Source organism: Diadema setosum, chromosome 17, assembly GCF_964275005.1.
Source record: "Diadema setosum chromosome 17, eeDiaSeto1, whole genome shotgun sequence".
Taxonomy (NCBI): domain Eukaryota; kingdom Metazoa; phylum Echinodermata; class Echinoidea; order Diadematoida; family Diadematidae; genus Diadema; species Diadema setosum.
The window spans coordinates 33582981-33599875 of NC_092701.1; the positions used below are offsets into that span (position 1 = coordinate 33582981).

The 16895-nt window shown below is 37.8% G+C and overlaps 2 protein-coding genes across 2 annotated transcripts; both read left to right on the top strand.

Moving 5' to 3' along the window:
* The first annotated feature begins 436 nt into the window (after positions 1-436).
* LOC140240630 (hepatic lectin-like) lies at positions 437-5498 on the top strand. Its single transcript, XM_072320383.1, has 4 exons — positions 437-481; positions 2596-2857; positions 3637-3759; positions 5239-5498. Exons 1-4 carry the CDS (start codon positions 437-439, stop codon positions 5496-5498), a joined length of 690 nt encoding a protein of 229 aa, XP_072176484.1.
* A 4473-nt stretch (positions 5499-9971) lies between these two features.
* Positions 9972-13990, top strand: LOC140240631 (C-type isolectin Sp-CL4-like). The gene is made up of 4 exons (XM_072320385.1): positions 9972-9990; positions 10728-11000; positions 13000-13122; positions 13731-13990. Exons 1-4 carry the CDS (start codon positions 9972-9974, stop codon positions 13988-13990), a joined length of 675 nt encoding a protein of 224 aa, XP_072176486.1.
* Positions 13991-16895: the final 2905 nt, after the last annotated feature.

Sequence of the window (16895 nt, forward strand, 5' to 3'; positions counted from 1 at the left end):
CTTACCCAAGAACATGTCGTTTTGAGAGAATAAGAGTGCAATTTGGACCGAGAATCATGGCCCGTGCGTTTTTCGTCGTTTTATGAATTTGCACTGCAAATGATGTTGGCATGCAGACGAGTAAACAGTAAGACCGAGCTCGGCGTGAGACCATAATGGTCGGTCTTGGGGGGAAACGAAGACCTCGGGGGTCGTCTCGCTCTCACAGCACCTCTAAGTATATCCCTCCACTGATGGTGGTTCACACTATTCGAAAACAGCGTCTCCTGTGTACTGTAGTCGCTAGGTTATTTAATTAAAATTTACCTCACAATGACCAAATTGATTTGCAGTCCGAGTGGCGGGTGTTTACTTTCATGATGAACGTGTAATTGACATTGATCAATCATCAGCCAGATTTCATCAGGGGACTGCACGATTTGTTTGACATGGAGACATGGCAGACTTGAATGTCTTCGTTCGTCTCTCATTCACCTTCAAAGTGAAGAATGGGAGAGGAAGTGTTACCTTTGAAACCTTACCACAATTGAGACCGGATTTCCACAGACAGGAGGAAGATGAGGACGCGGAAATTATATGGTTTCGTCGTTTCGATATATTTATTGCTTGCTCTTCTTGATGGCAAGGTGCGGGTAGAAAGCGTAGGTGAGTTCCATTCCGATTAGGCCTACATAGCTACTAGGCCTACCCATTTGGTGCAATGTATGTTTATATGTATTCCAGGATTTGGGGGAAATTTTGTCATTTTGCCTGGCCGGTCAATTAATTCCAAAGGACTATTTCGAAGTTTCGTAATTCCGAAAATATAGCAGGGTCTGTTGTTCCTAAGGTTTGTTGATCTGAAAATGGAATAACGTTCGACATAGTCCGAAACTAAAAAAGGGTTTCTTATTTCAAAGAAAGGTTGATCTGCAAGAAAATGAAATAAGGTTAGTTCTTTCGAAGATCCGTAAATTAGAAAATGAGACAGGGTTCTTAATTCCGACATTCCTATGGTTCGTTGGTCCGAAGATGAAATAAGATTTATAATTACAAAAGTGAATTACTCTTCTTCAAGTGTTGCAATTAAAACAAAAATGTTATGAACTGCACAATAAAAGATGAATAAAAACATGTACACACATGACTGCACGTCTCAGTCAAGCTTTTCATAGCTTATTACGATCCACACAGGACCTATATGGCATATTCTATGTACAAACTGTGTGTATATTTTTGTATAAGGCATCTATAATATATGCATTTTGTAAATAAACTTAACACCAAAACACACGGTATATACGATATTTGGTGGACTGGAATACAGTCAATGTAATCACATTATTGATGATAAAAGAAGTAGGGCCTAGAGGTATTTTCTGCTCCGCAGTAGTAAACACACCCTTCATCCTGTGCATTATCATTACTATGAGCCATGCATGATGTAGAAATAAATATTGTAAGAGCCCTCTAAACTACTCATACATGCGTGTACTCATCTGCTTTGGAAGAATCCTGCCTACGTCGCTGGTAATAATGGATCAGCCCTTACCACCCTCTTTACTACTCGACACGAACGGAGATCCCCGTCGCCCCCCCCCCCCCCCCCGATTCCTCACAGATTCCCTTTTCGGATTAACTAAAATTGTTTCATTTTCGAACTATTGAACCTTATTTCATTTTCGGACTAACGAAACATATTTCATTATGCAATTGTTTACGGGTTAACCAACCTTCGGAACATTAAAACGAACCTTATTTGTGATATTCGAAGTAAGAAACGAATTTTTAAAACAAAGAACCCTATGTCACTCCTGAATTAACAAACCCTTGGAATAGCGAACCTTATTTCATTTTCAGACTATGGAATCTGTGTGAAGTAATAAACCTTATTTCGTTTCCGGATAAACGAATCCTCTTTTTTTTCAGATTTACGAACCTGATTCCATTTTCGGTACACCGAACCTCTAAAATACCAAATCTTACTTCATTTTCGGATTAAAGACAGTTTGGAATAACGAACTCTATTTCATTTCCGGTCTAAAGTATATCAAGCTATACGGAATGTATATGTTCCTGTATGACAAATCTTCGGGATAATGAACATCGTATGTGTTCCAGGCGTACTGTATTTTCTTTTTTCGCAGTTGTCACTTTCGTACATCCAAAATGTGTATAAGATTTAAACTCCTTGGTAACAAGATATTACTTGGCTAAGTTACGAAGACAAAGACGTATATTCGCCCTATGGACCTTTATATATATAAAATGTATGTACATGTATATATATATATGAAGTGTTTGTTCGCAAAAACCGGTAAGTCCATATTTGCCAAATGGAGATATTTGCGATTAAAGGTCAAGAAAAATAAAGAAAATAATAAGAAATTTTTGGCTTCTTTTGACCATAACTTTAAAAATGTACCTTTATATGTAGTGACCAATATATCATTTAAAAGGTATTATTCTGTACTTTATGACAGAGACGGTACTTCAAAATCTTCAAAAATGGACTTATCGGTTTTTGCAAACAAACTCTTCATATATATATATATATATATATATATATATATACTCTCTCTCTCTCTTTTGGGTTGTGGTTAAGAACCATGTCAGGACGGATGGAGGCAGTTCACGGATCGCTGCTATCTCCTGGTGCAGAAGACTACGTCACAGGCAAAAGCAAAGGAGATCTGTCTGGAGGTGGATGCGGCTGTACCGGAAATCTTGTCGGAGTTCGAGAGCGAGTTCGTCGCATCACTCCTGGAACCCGTCACCTTCACGTCCGGGAGAAAAGCCTGGATTGATTGCTATCGAGCGGAGAGTGGTAGCAAGGACTGGGTGTGTGGCGATGATCGACATCCGGCTCAGTATCTCCGTAAGTGAAAAAAAAATGCCGACATTAAACGCCATGAATACCTCTAAACCTCATTCCTCACACCTCCCCCCGTTCCTACCTTTTCTATTCTCTGGATCCCAGAGTGAGTATACAAATACGTACATACATACAATATCTATGAACCTATGCTAATATCAAACTGTTCTTACTATGTTATTATAGGCCTATATATAAGACTATGGCAGATGTCGCCAGTCACCAAATGATAACACATCAAAATTGTATAGGGTCCAGAAGATAGAGAGAGTGAAAAAAAAAATCCGCAAAATATCCCACTAACGATTACATTTACAATAACAATAGAAGTACTATGAATGGAAATAAGACCTATAATGAAGTTCTGTTGTGTATTTATGTCATCTTTAATAACATGTAGGGACCTTTCTGTTTTGAGTGTTTTCTATAAAAGTCCCTCTTTAGCCTCGGCATATAATATGCAGTACTGTAAAACCTGTCTATAGCGGCCACCTAAGGGAGATGAAACTAGTACCCGTTATAGACACGTAATGAACCATCCAAATAGCAATACTTAAAAACTCATTTTCGAAACATCGAACATTCAGAATAACGAAACTTACATGTATTTTATTTTGGAATTAAAAACCTTCTGGAAAACCACCAGAAATGCGCGCTTTAGCGAACCCATGATTAAGGAATATTGGTTCAAGGAATTGCAAGTTTCGGAATAACGAACCTTCGAAATAACGAACATTACTCTCGTAAAACGAACAACATTCTTATCCCTTTTCTTTTCGAAGCTTGGGGTGGTGGTCAACCTGATAACACTGGTGGAGTCGAGGATTGCTCAGAGATATTGCATTCTGGGAAATTCAACGATGTACGCTGCACACAGAAGAGAATTCCTCTCTGCGTTAAACCTGGTGAGAAATCTAAAGGGATGGTACAGTTGCCGCTGTGATGGGGTTCGAAGTGTTTCCAACTTTTTTTTAATTTTTTTTTCAGATAATGAGAAACCTCCTATGAAATATGAAATAGCATATGAAGAGTTTGTTCGCAAAAACCGATGTCCATTTTTGAAGATTTTGAAGTACGGTCTCTGTCATAAAGTACAATATAATACCTTTTAAATGATATATTGGTCACTACATACAAAGGTACATTTTTGAAGTTATGGTCAAAAGAAGCAAACTTTTTTTATTATTCTCTTTATTTTTCTTGACCTTTAATCGCAAATTCAATCCATTTGGCAAATATGGACTTATCGGTTTTTGCAAACAAACTCTTCATATAATTCTAAGAGGAATTCAAAGTTTATTTGATGAAAATTAGTTTTGAAATGACTTAGATATCCAAAACAAGCGATCCTGATAAAAAGTGGCACCCACCTTTTATTAGGCTCACTTTGTTTTACTTTGTTTTTGGATAACTCAGCCATTTCAAGACCGATTTTCATCAACAACAAAAAACAAAACAAAACATCGAATGCCTCTTAGAATTGTATGCTATGTCATATTTCATAAAGTCATTTCTAAGTATCTCGCCAAAAATTAAAGTGTGAATCATCACCTCAATGAATTGTTCAGTGCATGATTAGCCATCTACTTGTTCTTCTAACTCTTTTCCTGAAGGTTTGTAATTCCAAAATAAAATGAGTTTCGTTATTCCGAAGGTTCGATGAACTTGCTCCTAGGGCAATTGCTCCGGTCTTATTTCCTCCAAGGGCTTATAGGGTTAGGGTTAGGGTTAGGGTTAGGGTTAGGGTTGGGGTTGTGATAGTTTAGTTTGATGTGAGGATTAGGATTAGTTGTGGGTAGGTTTTATGTTTGGCTTAGCACATTATGTAGCACGCAGATATTTCATGGGACAACTGCCTCAGGTGCAAATGTCATGGAACCTTTTCCAATATTACTGCCGTGAAATACAATAGTTGCTAAATTGCGATTATTGCAAATTGCAAATTTATGGAAACAAGTTGCACTCTCATATAAAATCTTAGACATGCAAGACGTGCTGTTTGTTTCCAATCCGAACAATGTGATACAAGTTGATATATGATTTTCAGAGTATTGCTGGGGAAAATAAATCTCAGATCACATCGACAAAAGTAAGGCAATAGCATAAGGCTGAGACGTTAATAAGATTGATGACAACAGTCAATGTGATCGTACTGCTGGCGATTTATTAGCCCCAGGTATATTTACAATGACAATATCGATATAATTCCTATAAAATTTCTATCTTTGATCTCACTATGATATGACTTTATTCTTACTTTCTCTCCCTGTCTCTGCCTCTCTTTATTAGTATAAGTGCTGCCTAAAAATGGCTCTCAAGCACTATCGAGTAAATGCGTGTGCAAGGTGCCTGAAAAGATCCATTCATTGTCTATATTTTGACAGCTCGCATCCGAAGATTCCTCATTCGGCGGATACTGTCACCTAATCAAGGTGTATGTATAGCTGACCACGTGATCGGAAGCATCCAATCATCCTCGCGGATTAGATGTGTCGCTGCATGTCTTGCTACACCACAGTGCGTATCCATTAACATTCATCCAATGGATAGAACATGTCAGCTGAACAACGCCACCAGAACTTCATCCCTTTCAGCAAAACCGTCTGGAAACTGTGAATATTTAGAGCTCTTGACGAACTTGTGATTTACGACTAATCAACAACTACGGTGAACGATTCTCTGTCGGTTATGTGTGAATCTGTACATAGGCATTCGACTCGTTTTAATCGAATAACACGAAAACGTAGGCCGTGAGGAGGCAACGCTTTACGGAGCTCACCAAGAAGCCTTGGTTTGGGACGAGTAAGAGTCTTCACACGATGCTTTCTTGTCCTGTCCTACACACGGTGCCTTGGCAAGTTTCAGCAGTAAAAATTCTTGTTGCACGTTAAAGGGAAGTGTAAGGCGCGGTCAGACTGGCAAAAGATAATTATTGGTACGCTCGCAAGCAAGAGTGCGCCGTCTGATGGCTAGTGATTGTGACGTAACAATGCACATGTGTACATGACAATGGCCTCGCGCTTCGTAGGCACCGCCCGCAAACAGATCGAGAAGTTTCGCGGGAAGTTTCGCGGGAAGTTTGCGGTCACACTGGCAAAACTTCGAGATCTTAAAGATCGCGATCTTAAACTTCGCGATCTTTTGCCAATCTGACCGCGCCTTAAATGTACTTTTGGATTAAGTGAATGTTCCAATATTAGTAGAATATATCAGTGTAGAAATTGAGAAAATCGTACAGTCTGTTCAAAAGTTATAGATTTTTTTTTTTTTTTTTTTTTTTAAAGTGTCGGTAACGAGACGGCTGGATCAGAAAAATACTACAAACCATGACATCACATATGCACTATACGATATAACGAAAATATAAAGAAAATTCAACATTTCGTCACTTTCCAGCGTGATGAAAGAGCAATAGGCTTGTCTCTGTCAGAAAGCAGGGGAATAATAACACCCTTAACATGTCAGTAACGACTTCAGGAAATGTGTATTTTTTCTGCCTTTTTCTTCCTAGTAATGCATAAAATGACATCATGACCTGTAGCAGTCTTCTGAACCAATGGTCTCGTCACCAAAATTTCAGATATACATAACTTTTGAACGGAGTGTCCGCTTTTTCATTCATTCATTTTATTTAACCACGGTACTAACATCAGCCACGGCTGTTTTTCAGTCAGTCCGTGCAATAAAAACAAGTATGCATAACGTGATTCATCATCATCATAGATACAAAGCAAATAAAAACTACATAAAACTACACAAATCCATTAACATAACATCGTAGGCAAGACACAAAACAGGCAAGACTATCAAATTACAAAACAAAATAACATTTCATTAAAATCATATATATCTTAAAATAATTGATTAAATAATTACTTGATTAATAAAACAATAGAATAAGATAAAACACAAAATTTCCGAAATAATATCTAACACACACGAAAAACACATTTAAGACTATTGATAACAGATTGCTGTAAAACGAACACTGCACATCCCCTCTAACTACCCTAACCTACGCGTACACACACACACACACACACACAACTGCAACCCACCCGCCCCTGCATATAAATTCAAAACAAACTCTTTAATAAAATAAAACATATAATCACAAATATTATCTGGACATTAAAAATTCCTTTGCTCTAACTAAAACACTTTCATCCTCATTTACTCGCCTTTTGAACTCACCCCAATTTGCTACCTTAATATCATCTCTCAAATTATTCCACAGTTTTGTCCCATAATAAGAAATACTCCTTCGTTTCAACTCCGTGCGAATCGGCGGTAATATAAAATTCTTTATCGTTTGTCTTAGACTGTAATTATAACTCTTAAAAACAAAATGACGTCGCAAACATAAAGGCACTAAAGCATGAACTACTTTATACATAAAACAAAAAACACGTTTAATCTTTCGATCTTGTAATCTATCTAATTTCCTCAAACTTTCACTTTTCCTCAAACTTTCACTGGTGTATTCTACTATATAATATTGTCACACTCAATTTAAATGCATATTTATTTTTGTTTCATTCCCCGTCATGTAGAGCACAATGATTTCCGTCCGATAGCATTAACATCTGATATGAAACGGGCCCCGTCGGAATGAATTTTGATGGGTACGGTTACAGTGCCGTATCATAGACGAATAAAGATACAAAATAAAGAATACAAAATTAAAAGCAGCTTTTTCAGTAATGCCATCTTCTTGTAAATTACAACCAATTGCTCCACGATGCGTTTATAGCTATGGTATAATTTATAAGGGACACAATATACTGCAATTTTCATGAAATCATTGGATAGAGAATACAAGTAGAACTCATCAGTAAATCTGTTTAATTCGTAATCCCTAAACCCCCTCCCAAAAACAAATATTTGATATATATGTGTTTATATATATATATATATATATATATATATATATATATATATATATAGTATATTAATACTGTACAAGTATTTGCAAATCTGAGACAGTCATACACAACATCTTCTAAAACGTGATGCCAAGTCAAAGGGATCAGATGCAAATTCAGCAACGTACAGGTGTGTGATAACTTCGTAACCGAGATGACCAATGACATAATATGACCAAAATATAGGACAAGCTTCATGTGCTAATCATACATTTGAGTAAATCGAAATAGAAGGAATTTCTCCTGGATTCGACTTTAATAGGCAAGGTTGACTGCAACTGTGTTTGATCATGTTTGAGACTGAGTACGAATGACATTCCTTATACAAGCTTATGCTTATATTTGAACAATGTTTATCAAGACTAGTTATACTGGAAGTAGTAGCATGGAGAGAGAGAGAGAGAGAGAGAGAGAGAGAGTCTCTAAAAACAGATCTCCAGCAGGTATTATTATTCCAACCCCACCCACCCAAACCAAGATTCATGACTGTTTTGTAATTAGGATGGTGTTTGATTAAGACTGATTGATGAAGGGAGTATATTTCGCTATGCACTTCAAATTATTACGTTGGGAAAAACAAATCCCCATGGAATGTGGCGTGCTGTTGGTATAAATGTGCTGTGTGTATGTGTGTGTCTCTATTTCCAGCAGGGGTATTAAAACGTTCTAAATTTTGGAAATGATTGTAGTGGGGCAGATATGTGAAAAAGATGCTCACATCCGGCGGAAAGTATGAAATTTTGCATAAAGGGGTATTTTGAGGCGCTGATTTCAAAAATTGCCGGATCCAAGAGATCTGACCACGGGGTCGGCCGCCATTTTGAATTCCAATATGGCCGCCGTCAAAGATCCCTATCTTCAGTTCTGAATGACATTAGCCATTGGAATTTGATATAAAAAAGCATGGTGATATGATGACTTCAATAACATACTTATTTGATATGTCTGACAAGCTGCACGGCAGCCAATTTGAATTTTTATACATATTTGCCATGTTGGAGTGTTGAAAATCTCTATCTCGGGTTTGTAAATTAGGCTACTCAGTACCTGATTGAGCGCGCGTTTGTAACTGATAGAGTGCGCGCTGATGTATTTACATTGTGACGTCAGTGAAAGGTGCATTATGCTTCCTTTTTGCTGCACTTTTTGACATGCCCGTGAATGTTAGTCGTGATGTTTGTCTTCGTAGCCACATTGGAATTCAAAATAGCAGACATTGGGGTTTGTCAGACACATCACATCAGTTAATATTTTAACTCAGTATATTAAGATACTTGTTTACACCTAATTTCAGGGTCACTCACCACTTAGAAATCGAGATAGGAATTTTGAATATTTCGTCGAGGCGGCCATATTGGAATTCAAAATGGCAGCCATTCGATGTTTGTCAGACACTCCGAATCAATCTTTCATCAAATTCAATGTGTCAAAACGCTCACGTGTACCAAATTTTGGTGCCACAGGTCATTCAGAACTGAAGATAGGGATCTTTGAATTTGTTTTGTGATGGCGGCCATATTGGACTTCAAAATGGCGGCCGACCCCGTGGTCAGATCTCTTGGATCCGGCAATATTTGAAATCAGCGCCCCAAAATACCCCTATGTGCAAAATGTCATACTTTCCGCCGGATGTGAGCATTTCGACCAATTTTTGTTACATATCTGCCCTACTATTGTAATCTTTGCGAGATTGGAGAATCCGAAAAACAGACATTGAGTAATAATTTACAGTAGTCCCTTAAAGTCTTTAAATGCACGCATGCAGTATTCAAACAGACTCCCCGAGCCGTCCACCGATGGCGGTTCATACTACACAGTGTATTCCGAAAACAGCGTCGCCTTTTAAATCGGGTTATTGTTTCGAATTTGCTAACACAATGACTAGATTGATTTGCAGTCCGACAGAGGGATGTTTACCTTCCTAATGAACACGTAATTGATATCGACCAATCATCAGTTGATTTCAGGAGGGAATTGCCTGCATTAAATTGTGTGACAAGGTAAAAATGCAGACTTAAATGCCTTTGTTTGTCTCATTCGCCCTAAAATTGAAGTATGAGAGAGGAAGTATTACCGCTGAAACCTTAACGAGAACTAAGGCTGAAATTTCTACAGAGAGGCAGAAGATGAGGACGTGGAATTTCCATCGTTTCGGCGCGTTTTTATATACATTAGCTCTACTCAATGGCAAGATGGGTGTAGAAGGCGTAGGTGAGTTTCATTCTAATTAGGCCTATAGACATAATCCATGTGAATTACCTACAACATACATGCCGACAGGGTATGTTTTTACATGTTCGTGATGTCAGGTTTGGAGAATTTCTATCATCGTACCTTTGGACTTCTGGCCATTATTGTGTTCCAGCGGTACATTTTTTTCCCCGTCTTTTTGCCGGGTTTCCAAGATCTCGCTAATTACTCAAATATCAAAGTTATCTGGCCCAGGTGGGACCTATATGGGTTTAATGTAATGTCGCACGTTTGCAAAATCAACATTCGATCCATTGGCTACACCCACTTATAGAACCATAATGAAACCATATGGGTCCTAAATCAGAGACATTATTAGGGCAATTTTAAGATTTTATGTCGTAGGTGATAATGACGTAGGTCTATAGGTCTATCAGATGGTAATGTAAGATAATAAATATTACAGTACAGCTCTTCATATAATGGAAATTGGGAATGGAAAGATTTGTTTTGAGAACATTGCACTTTTGTGATTTTCTTTTAGTGATTCCCTTATCGAGGCTATTGTGTTCAGTGATGTTTTGATTTGCATATTAACAAAGATCTGAACAAAACATCGAAATTAAGTCTAAATCATAAAGACTTCGGGGCATTTTTTATAACATTCAGAGATATATTATATGAATGTTATTCCGCTATATCCACTCCCCCCCCCCTCTCTCTCTCTCTCTACCCACTTTTTTTGGGTTGTGGTTAAGATCTATGCCAGGACGGATGGAGGGAATACAAAGATCGCTGCTATCTCCTGGTGCAGGAGAAAACGACGCAGGAAGAAGCGACGGAGATCTGTCTAGAGGCGGATGCAGCTGTCCCGATAATATCGTCGGAGTTAGAGGCCAAGTTTGTCGCATCACTCCTGGACCCCGTCACCTTCACGCCCACGAGAAAAGCCTGGCTTGATTGCTACCGAGCAGAGAGTGGTAGCAAGGATTGGGTGTGTGGCGGTGATCGGCATCCGGCACCGTATATCCGTAAGTGGAAAACGGGCCGCCTCCAGCTTCACCTCCTTTAAACCTCCCCCTTCTCAGCTCTCTTCCTCCCCTTTAATTTCCTTGGATACCAGCGAGATAATAATCCCGCACCCCAAACACACACCCACGTGTGCATGTGTAGATATACATGTCTATTCAGTTGTAATGATGCACATGTGATACATGATGGTAAAGGATGTCGCAGGAGGCAATATCTTTTTTTTTTAAGTTTGTGACTTTCTTTTTTTTTTTTACTTCCTCAGCTTTGTCTGAACGAACTGTGACAGATGGAGTAGGCCTATAATAAAGAACAGCGGTGCATGTGAAAGGAATCCAAAACAGTAGAAGTTTTTGAGCGAGATTTTGCAATGAAAATACCTAAAAACATTACAAAAAAAAAATGTCAACCAGTTGACGTCCGGATAATAAAGAATCCGGATAATCGATGGCCGGATAATCAAGATTCTACTGTACAGTGAAACCCCGTTATGATGAGGTCCGTGGGTCCGCCGATATTGCCTCGTTATTACCGGTTCCTCGTTTATAATATAAACGTACGCACTAAAAACAAAGAAAAACATAAGCATGGAATTACATACCAAGCAATCAAACTTATGAGCAGTCTTTGCGTTGTTATTAGACAAGTAAATGGATCCATATTATTGAGAAAGAATAAAAAGGAATCATTTGTGAATTAATACGAAAAGAACAGAAAAAATAGCGGTTGAAAACGCGTTCTTTGTTTTTCTTCCGAAAATCTCTTCGCGTGTGTTGTACATGCGTTCTTGAAAAGTGCACGGGAGGGTTGAATTTGTGATCTTTCCTATCTCTTCCTCGTGTATTGAACCATTCTGAAAGAATGAAAATATTGTTTGTGAAATACAGTATAAAATTTTAATAAACAAAATCACACTGTACTATATGCGATTGTTACTTTTTTTCTGACCATGAACGCAAGCAGACTAACATGCAATTTTCAATTTATTTTACGCTGTGTGCACCTAGCAGGATCGCGATGATCTCATGAATTATTTAAGCTGTATTCCATGTTGTTTGCACCAGCAGGGGTTGATAATGCGTTTTTTATTTTTCTCCCCAAAATCTCTTCGCATTTTGTACATGCGTTCTTCAAAGGCACACGACATGGTTGAATTCGTGATCCTTTGTACACCTATCTCTTCCTCATTATAACGGACCATTCTGAAAGAATTAGATTTTTCATTTGTGAAATACAGTGTGAAATAGTAATGAACATCACGATGATTTCATTAATTATTTCGGCTGTAATCTTTCACGTAGTAGACACGTCAATGTTTCCTAACCAGCAAAACAATTGGAAGTCGGAACTAACATGGAAAGGATTATGATAAGCTGCATATGCATTCCAAAAACATATTTTCCATGTTCTGCCATCAGCTTGTTTCATTGGATGGAACGTTTTTGAATGAACATTTTTTTTTCACGTTACAAACTTGTTTGAGCTAATATCAAATAGGCCTATGCGTATCTCGAAAAAAATCAAATGATTATGTTCAAAGACTGAAGAACATCGGACGGTATCCGTGTGTCTTATCGCGTGGTTTATAAGAAAACATGCAAAGAACGGTACTCGGCATTTGTCACCGATAATGGAGGATTAAAGAGGTAAAAGTAAAAACAAAGGGATAAAGTGACATTATCTTCAAATGTGTGTGATATGTATGGCCGATGTGTGTGTGTGTGTGTGTGTGTGTAGGCCTACTATCATACTCGGGCTCATTAGACGAATAGTACTAATACTGAAGAGGCTACCTGGCTAAAGAAGACCATACCATTGTCTAACCTGGGCAAATAGACTGCGTACATGTTTAGAAGGCTTTCTAAACAACAAGAACAAGAAGAACAAGAACAAGAACAAGAACAAGAACAAGAACAACTACAACAACAACAACAACAAAAACTCCCCAACAATAAACATAACCTCCCTTTTCTTCTTTTTTTAAATATATTATATTTATAGACTGGAGTGACAATCAGCCAGATGACTGGCATGGAGTCGAGGACTGCTTGGAGATATTGTATTCTGGGAAGTTCAACGATCTACGCTGCACTGAGACAAGAATTCCTGTGTGCGTAAAACCTGGTGAGAAATTAACAACAACAACAACAACAACAACAACAACAACAACAACAACAACAACAACAACAACAACAACAACAGAACACGCACTATTGCGCATTAGCCTTACTGTTCTTCCCAATCTGTGTCCGATATCATCGCAGTATTATAATCGCAGTAATCACTATGGCATTTCGTTTAATATTGACCATTGAATGAAAACAATTTTTTTTTTTCGGTGCAAGCTATCAGATATACTGGTCTACTCTGATCATAACAGCCTTTTGTGATTTTCAGAGTATTCTAGCATGGGGTAAACAATCTCACGTTATCGATCCACGTTGATTAGGAAAACAACAACACGGTGCCGAGATATTCATAAAGAATAGCATGCCAGCTACCAAGGTAATCTTCCTGATGATAGTTTGTCTCCATCTATATCACTTATATGAAATGTGCATAACGATATACACTGTATAGTGATCTTGCATGAGTATGCTCTTTCCCTCTCTTTCTCTTTCAATATTCATTTGTAAATGCTGGCAAAATTGTGGGGTTTTGTTTATTTTGCATGAACAAATGAGGGTTAAAGGTAATTGAAAAGACCGTACTTATTTTCTCTGTTTCGTCAGCTCGCATGCGAAAATTCCTCTTTCGCCGGATACCGTCACCTAATCAAGACTTTTGTCTACCGGACCACGTGATCGGAAGCATCCAATCATCCTCGCGGATTAGATGCGTTGCTGCATGTCTCGCTACTCCAGAGTGTGTGTCCATGAACATACTGCCAATGGATGGAACGTGTCAGCTGAACAACGCCACCAGAACTCCAACAATTTCAGCTGGACCGTCTGGAAATTGTGAATATTTAGAGCTTTTGACGAACTTGTGATTTACAACTTATCAGCAACTATCAACGACCCTCTATTGTTGATGTGTGACTCCCTGTTGATTGGCTTTGTTTCATGCGACTTATAAAAAATTAATAAACACAGGCCGTGAGGAGGCTACTCTTCGGACGGAGCTCGCCAAAAAGCCTTTAACTTGTCAGGGCGCTTTCCCGTCCTAAACGGGGCGCTTCGGCGAGTTTCAGCAGTAAAACTTCGTGTCGTACGTAAACACTTGATAAGCGAGAGTTAACTATTTAACATTTACATTAAAAACTAAATGTTCTGGAGCAATCCAAGACATGAATCTGTCAGCAGCTTCTTCAGTAATGTCATCTCCTTGCAATACACAATTGATGCTGTGTAATAACTATATTGCTATGATATGGACACATTTTATGTTTTTTTTTTTTTCGTGCAGTCTTTCGACTGAAATACATAACTACTTAGGTTCATTTTACTATTATACAGAAATCCACAGTTTATGCAATTAGCTAGATTTGATAGAACGATTCATGTCATTATTAAAAAAAAATAATTAACAAATATTTGTCAATATGAGAATGAAGATAATGCGTTTGATCATTTCGCAGCAAAGAAGAACAGCAGTATAATAATTATGACGTCACTATCAACGAACGAGTGGTATCCAAAAGGATACACCGAATGAAATCACATAAAGCAAAGGTTTGGGACGTATTGAAGACACACAACAAAATTCACAACACTTTGAGACATTTAAAAGGATATTTGTACGAAATTACGAAAGTGAATTATTCAAACGTAAACATTACTGTTCTAAATTATGATATTGTATTGTTAGCACAATGATAAAACTAAAAAAAAAAATCGTCGTGTCAAACGTGAAACTTTATGCACCTAGCGTATTTGCATCTTTCACAGGAGGCAATTCATTACCAATCAATGTAGTCTATGTAGTCAATCTTTAAGCATCATATTATTGTGAACAGATATTGATGTAACGGGGAGTTCACACATTTGTAAATTACACTTCATAATTTCCTCATAAAAACGTTCGACATGCTTTTGTCAATCATATCAATGTGATTTATTTTCCTCTTGCATGGATCTGGCTAATAATATATAGATGAAAATTGTCCACCTTTCTACATCATTCACTATTCTTTTTTTTTTTTAAAGCACAAACATTGTTTAAAGTCATTTGACATTAGGAAATATTCAAGGAATTTGCTTATACAGCACACGATCTTATCTTTTTTTTTTGGGGGGGGGGGGGAGGGGCAAGGATAAAAACAAGTAGAGCAACCCATTCTTCAACCCATGTTTCAAAGAAATCAATCCGTTCATAATTATCCAACACGGCGATCAAATGATTTCCATTTGCCATTTCTGAGAACTTTGTTGGCTCAAAACACATTCATCTACGATGGGCCAAAGTATTGGAATTCACTTCCCAACAATATTACAACAGCTCAATCTCTGAATTCCTTCAAGAATAAATTAAAATCATTTTTATTGAAATTTTATATCCAACCGAGTTAGTTTCCCTTTATCATCTCAGTTAAGTCATCATTCTTTTTTACATAAGTCCTCCTTCTAATTAAGTCCCTGCCTGTGTTCTAAATATAACGATGTGTTTATTCTCTCTTTCTCCTGCATTCTTACCAACATAATTACGTATAAAAAATGTTTTGCATTACATTCAATCCAGCTTGTATTTCATCACTTATTTTACATCATGGAATCTAGATTGCTTGCGTCCACGATGGCACGTGCTGTAGTTTTTTCCCCCTTTTCTCCTCTTTTTTCTCTCTTTTTTCCTTTTCTTTCTTTTTCCCTTCCCAATCATCTTGATGTCAGTTGACATCGGTTCGTTTATTTTGTTTTATATTGCTGTTTTGTGTATTTTCTGAGGGTCCCATATCGTACAAGCTCTGCTTCTTAGTGGGACCCTCCACTTCCATCCTCATCCTTAGTTGACTTGTATTATACGCTTCATGTATATATTAACAAAGATGTAATCGCATCTACTTCTCATTTTCATATTTATGTACCTTGTCAAATTATGTTCTGCAAGTATTACAAATATCCTGTACATAATTATGCAATGTATATAATTTCTTTGTTTATTTGTTTGATGGAAGTGAAAATAAAGTTGAACTGAACTGAATTGAATTGAATTGAATTGAATTCTAGACTGACAACAGGCAACCGATGGTCTTTAAGTTTTGCCCTCGACTCTATGTGTTCTTATCACAGTATGTTCCCATGATTTTTAATCTAAACAATTACAGCCGATTTTCAACTCTCTTTGCAAGACTCGAGCTCCAAAATGGTAAGAAAATTAGCTGACATTAGTCTGCGCATCGCCACCCGTGTCCACTTACCCCATCTCACTAGACGGCTACATGTATTCCGCTACGATCATCAAAAATCGACAAAGCGCGGCGAATCGCGGCTTGATCGCTTTAATTCTTCTCCATCGTATCTTGAGCGGTTCAGAAGCCCGGAGGCGTCGCCACCATCGCCATGGTCGGCGACGTATCTATACGGAAGTTCTGGACATGTTCAAAACTTCCGTAGCCGTGGTTTTAGAGCGTATCACAATCGCCTCACGAGCGCATTAAAAGCGCCACTTTCGTATATCTGACGGGGTAGCAACGCGTTAGGCGTAACGCAAGCGCATCGAAAGCGGCCCCCATCGCTCATGAAAATGATACCACTTTTAAAGTATTACATAACAGGAACCAACCATGAACATGGACATGGAGAAAAACGTATAACATTCTTTTTCCACGTACACTCAGTAGGCCTACGAATCTACTCTGTTTATTGAATTGTTTGTTTGTCATATTCCATTGCAAGTCAATGAAAGTAATTTAAGTTGTAATCTTTTCAAATATGTCTTCATGAAATTGTGTCATCGTA

Excerpts from the sequence above, each read along its gene's own strand:
- LOC140240630 (XM_072320383.1), top strand. The coding sequence starts at position 437 with ATGGCAGACTTGAATGTCTTCGTTCGTCTCTCATTCACCTTCAAA. Across the intron at positions 2,858-3,636 it reads ACATCCGGCTCAGTATCTCC|CTTGGGGTGGTGGTCAACCT; the intron begins GTAAGTGAAAAA and ends TTCTTTTCGAAG. Across the intron at positions 3,760-5,238 it reads TCCTCTCTGCGTTAAACCTG|CTCGCATCCGAAGATTCCTC; the intron begins GTGAGAAATCTA and ends ATATTTTGACAG.
- LOC140240631 (XM_072320385.1), top strand. Across the intron at positions 11,001-12,999 it reads GCATCCGGCACCGTATATCC|ACTGGAGTGACAATCAGCCA; the intron begins GTAAGTGGAAAA and ends TTATATTTATAG. Across the intron at positions 13,123-13,730 it reads TCCTGTGTGCGTAAAACCTG|CTCGCATGCGAAAATTCCTC; the intron begins GTGAGAAATTAA and ends CTGTTTCGTCAG.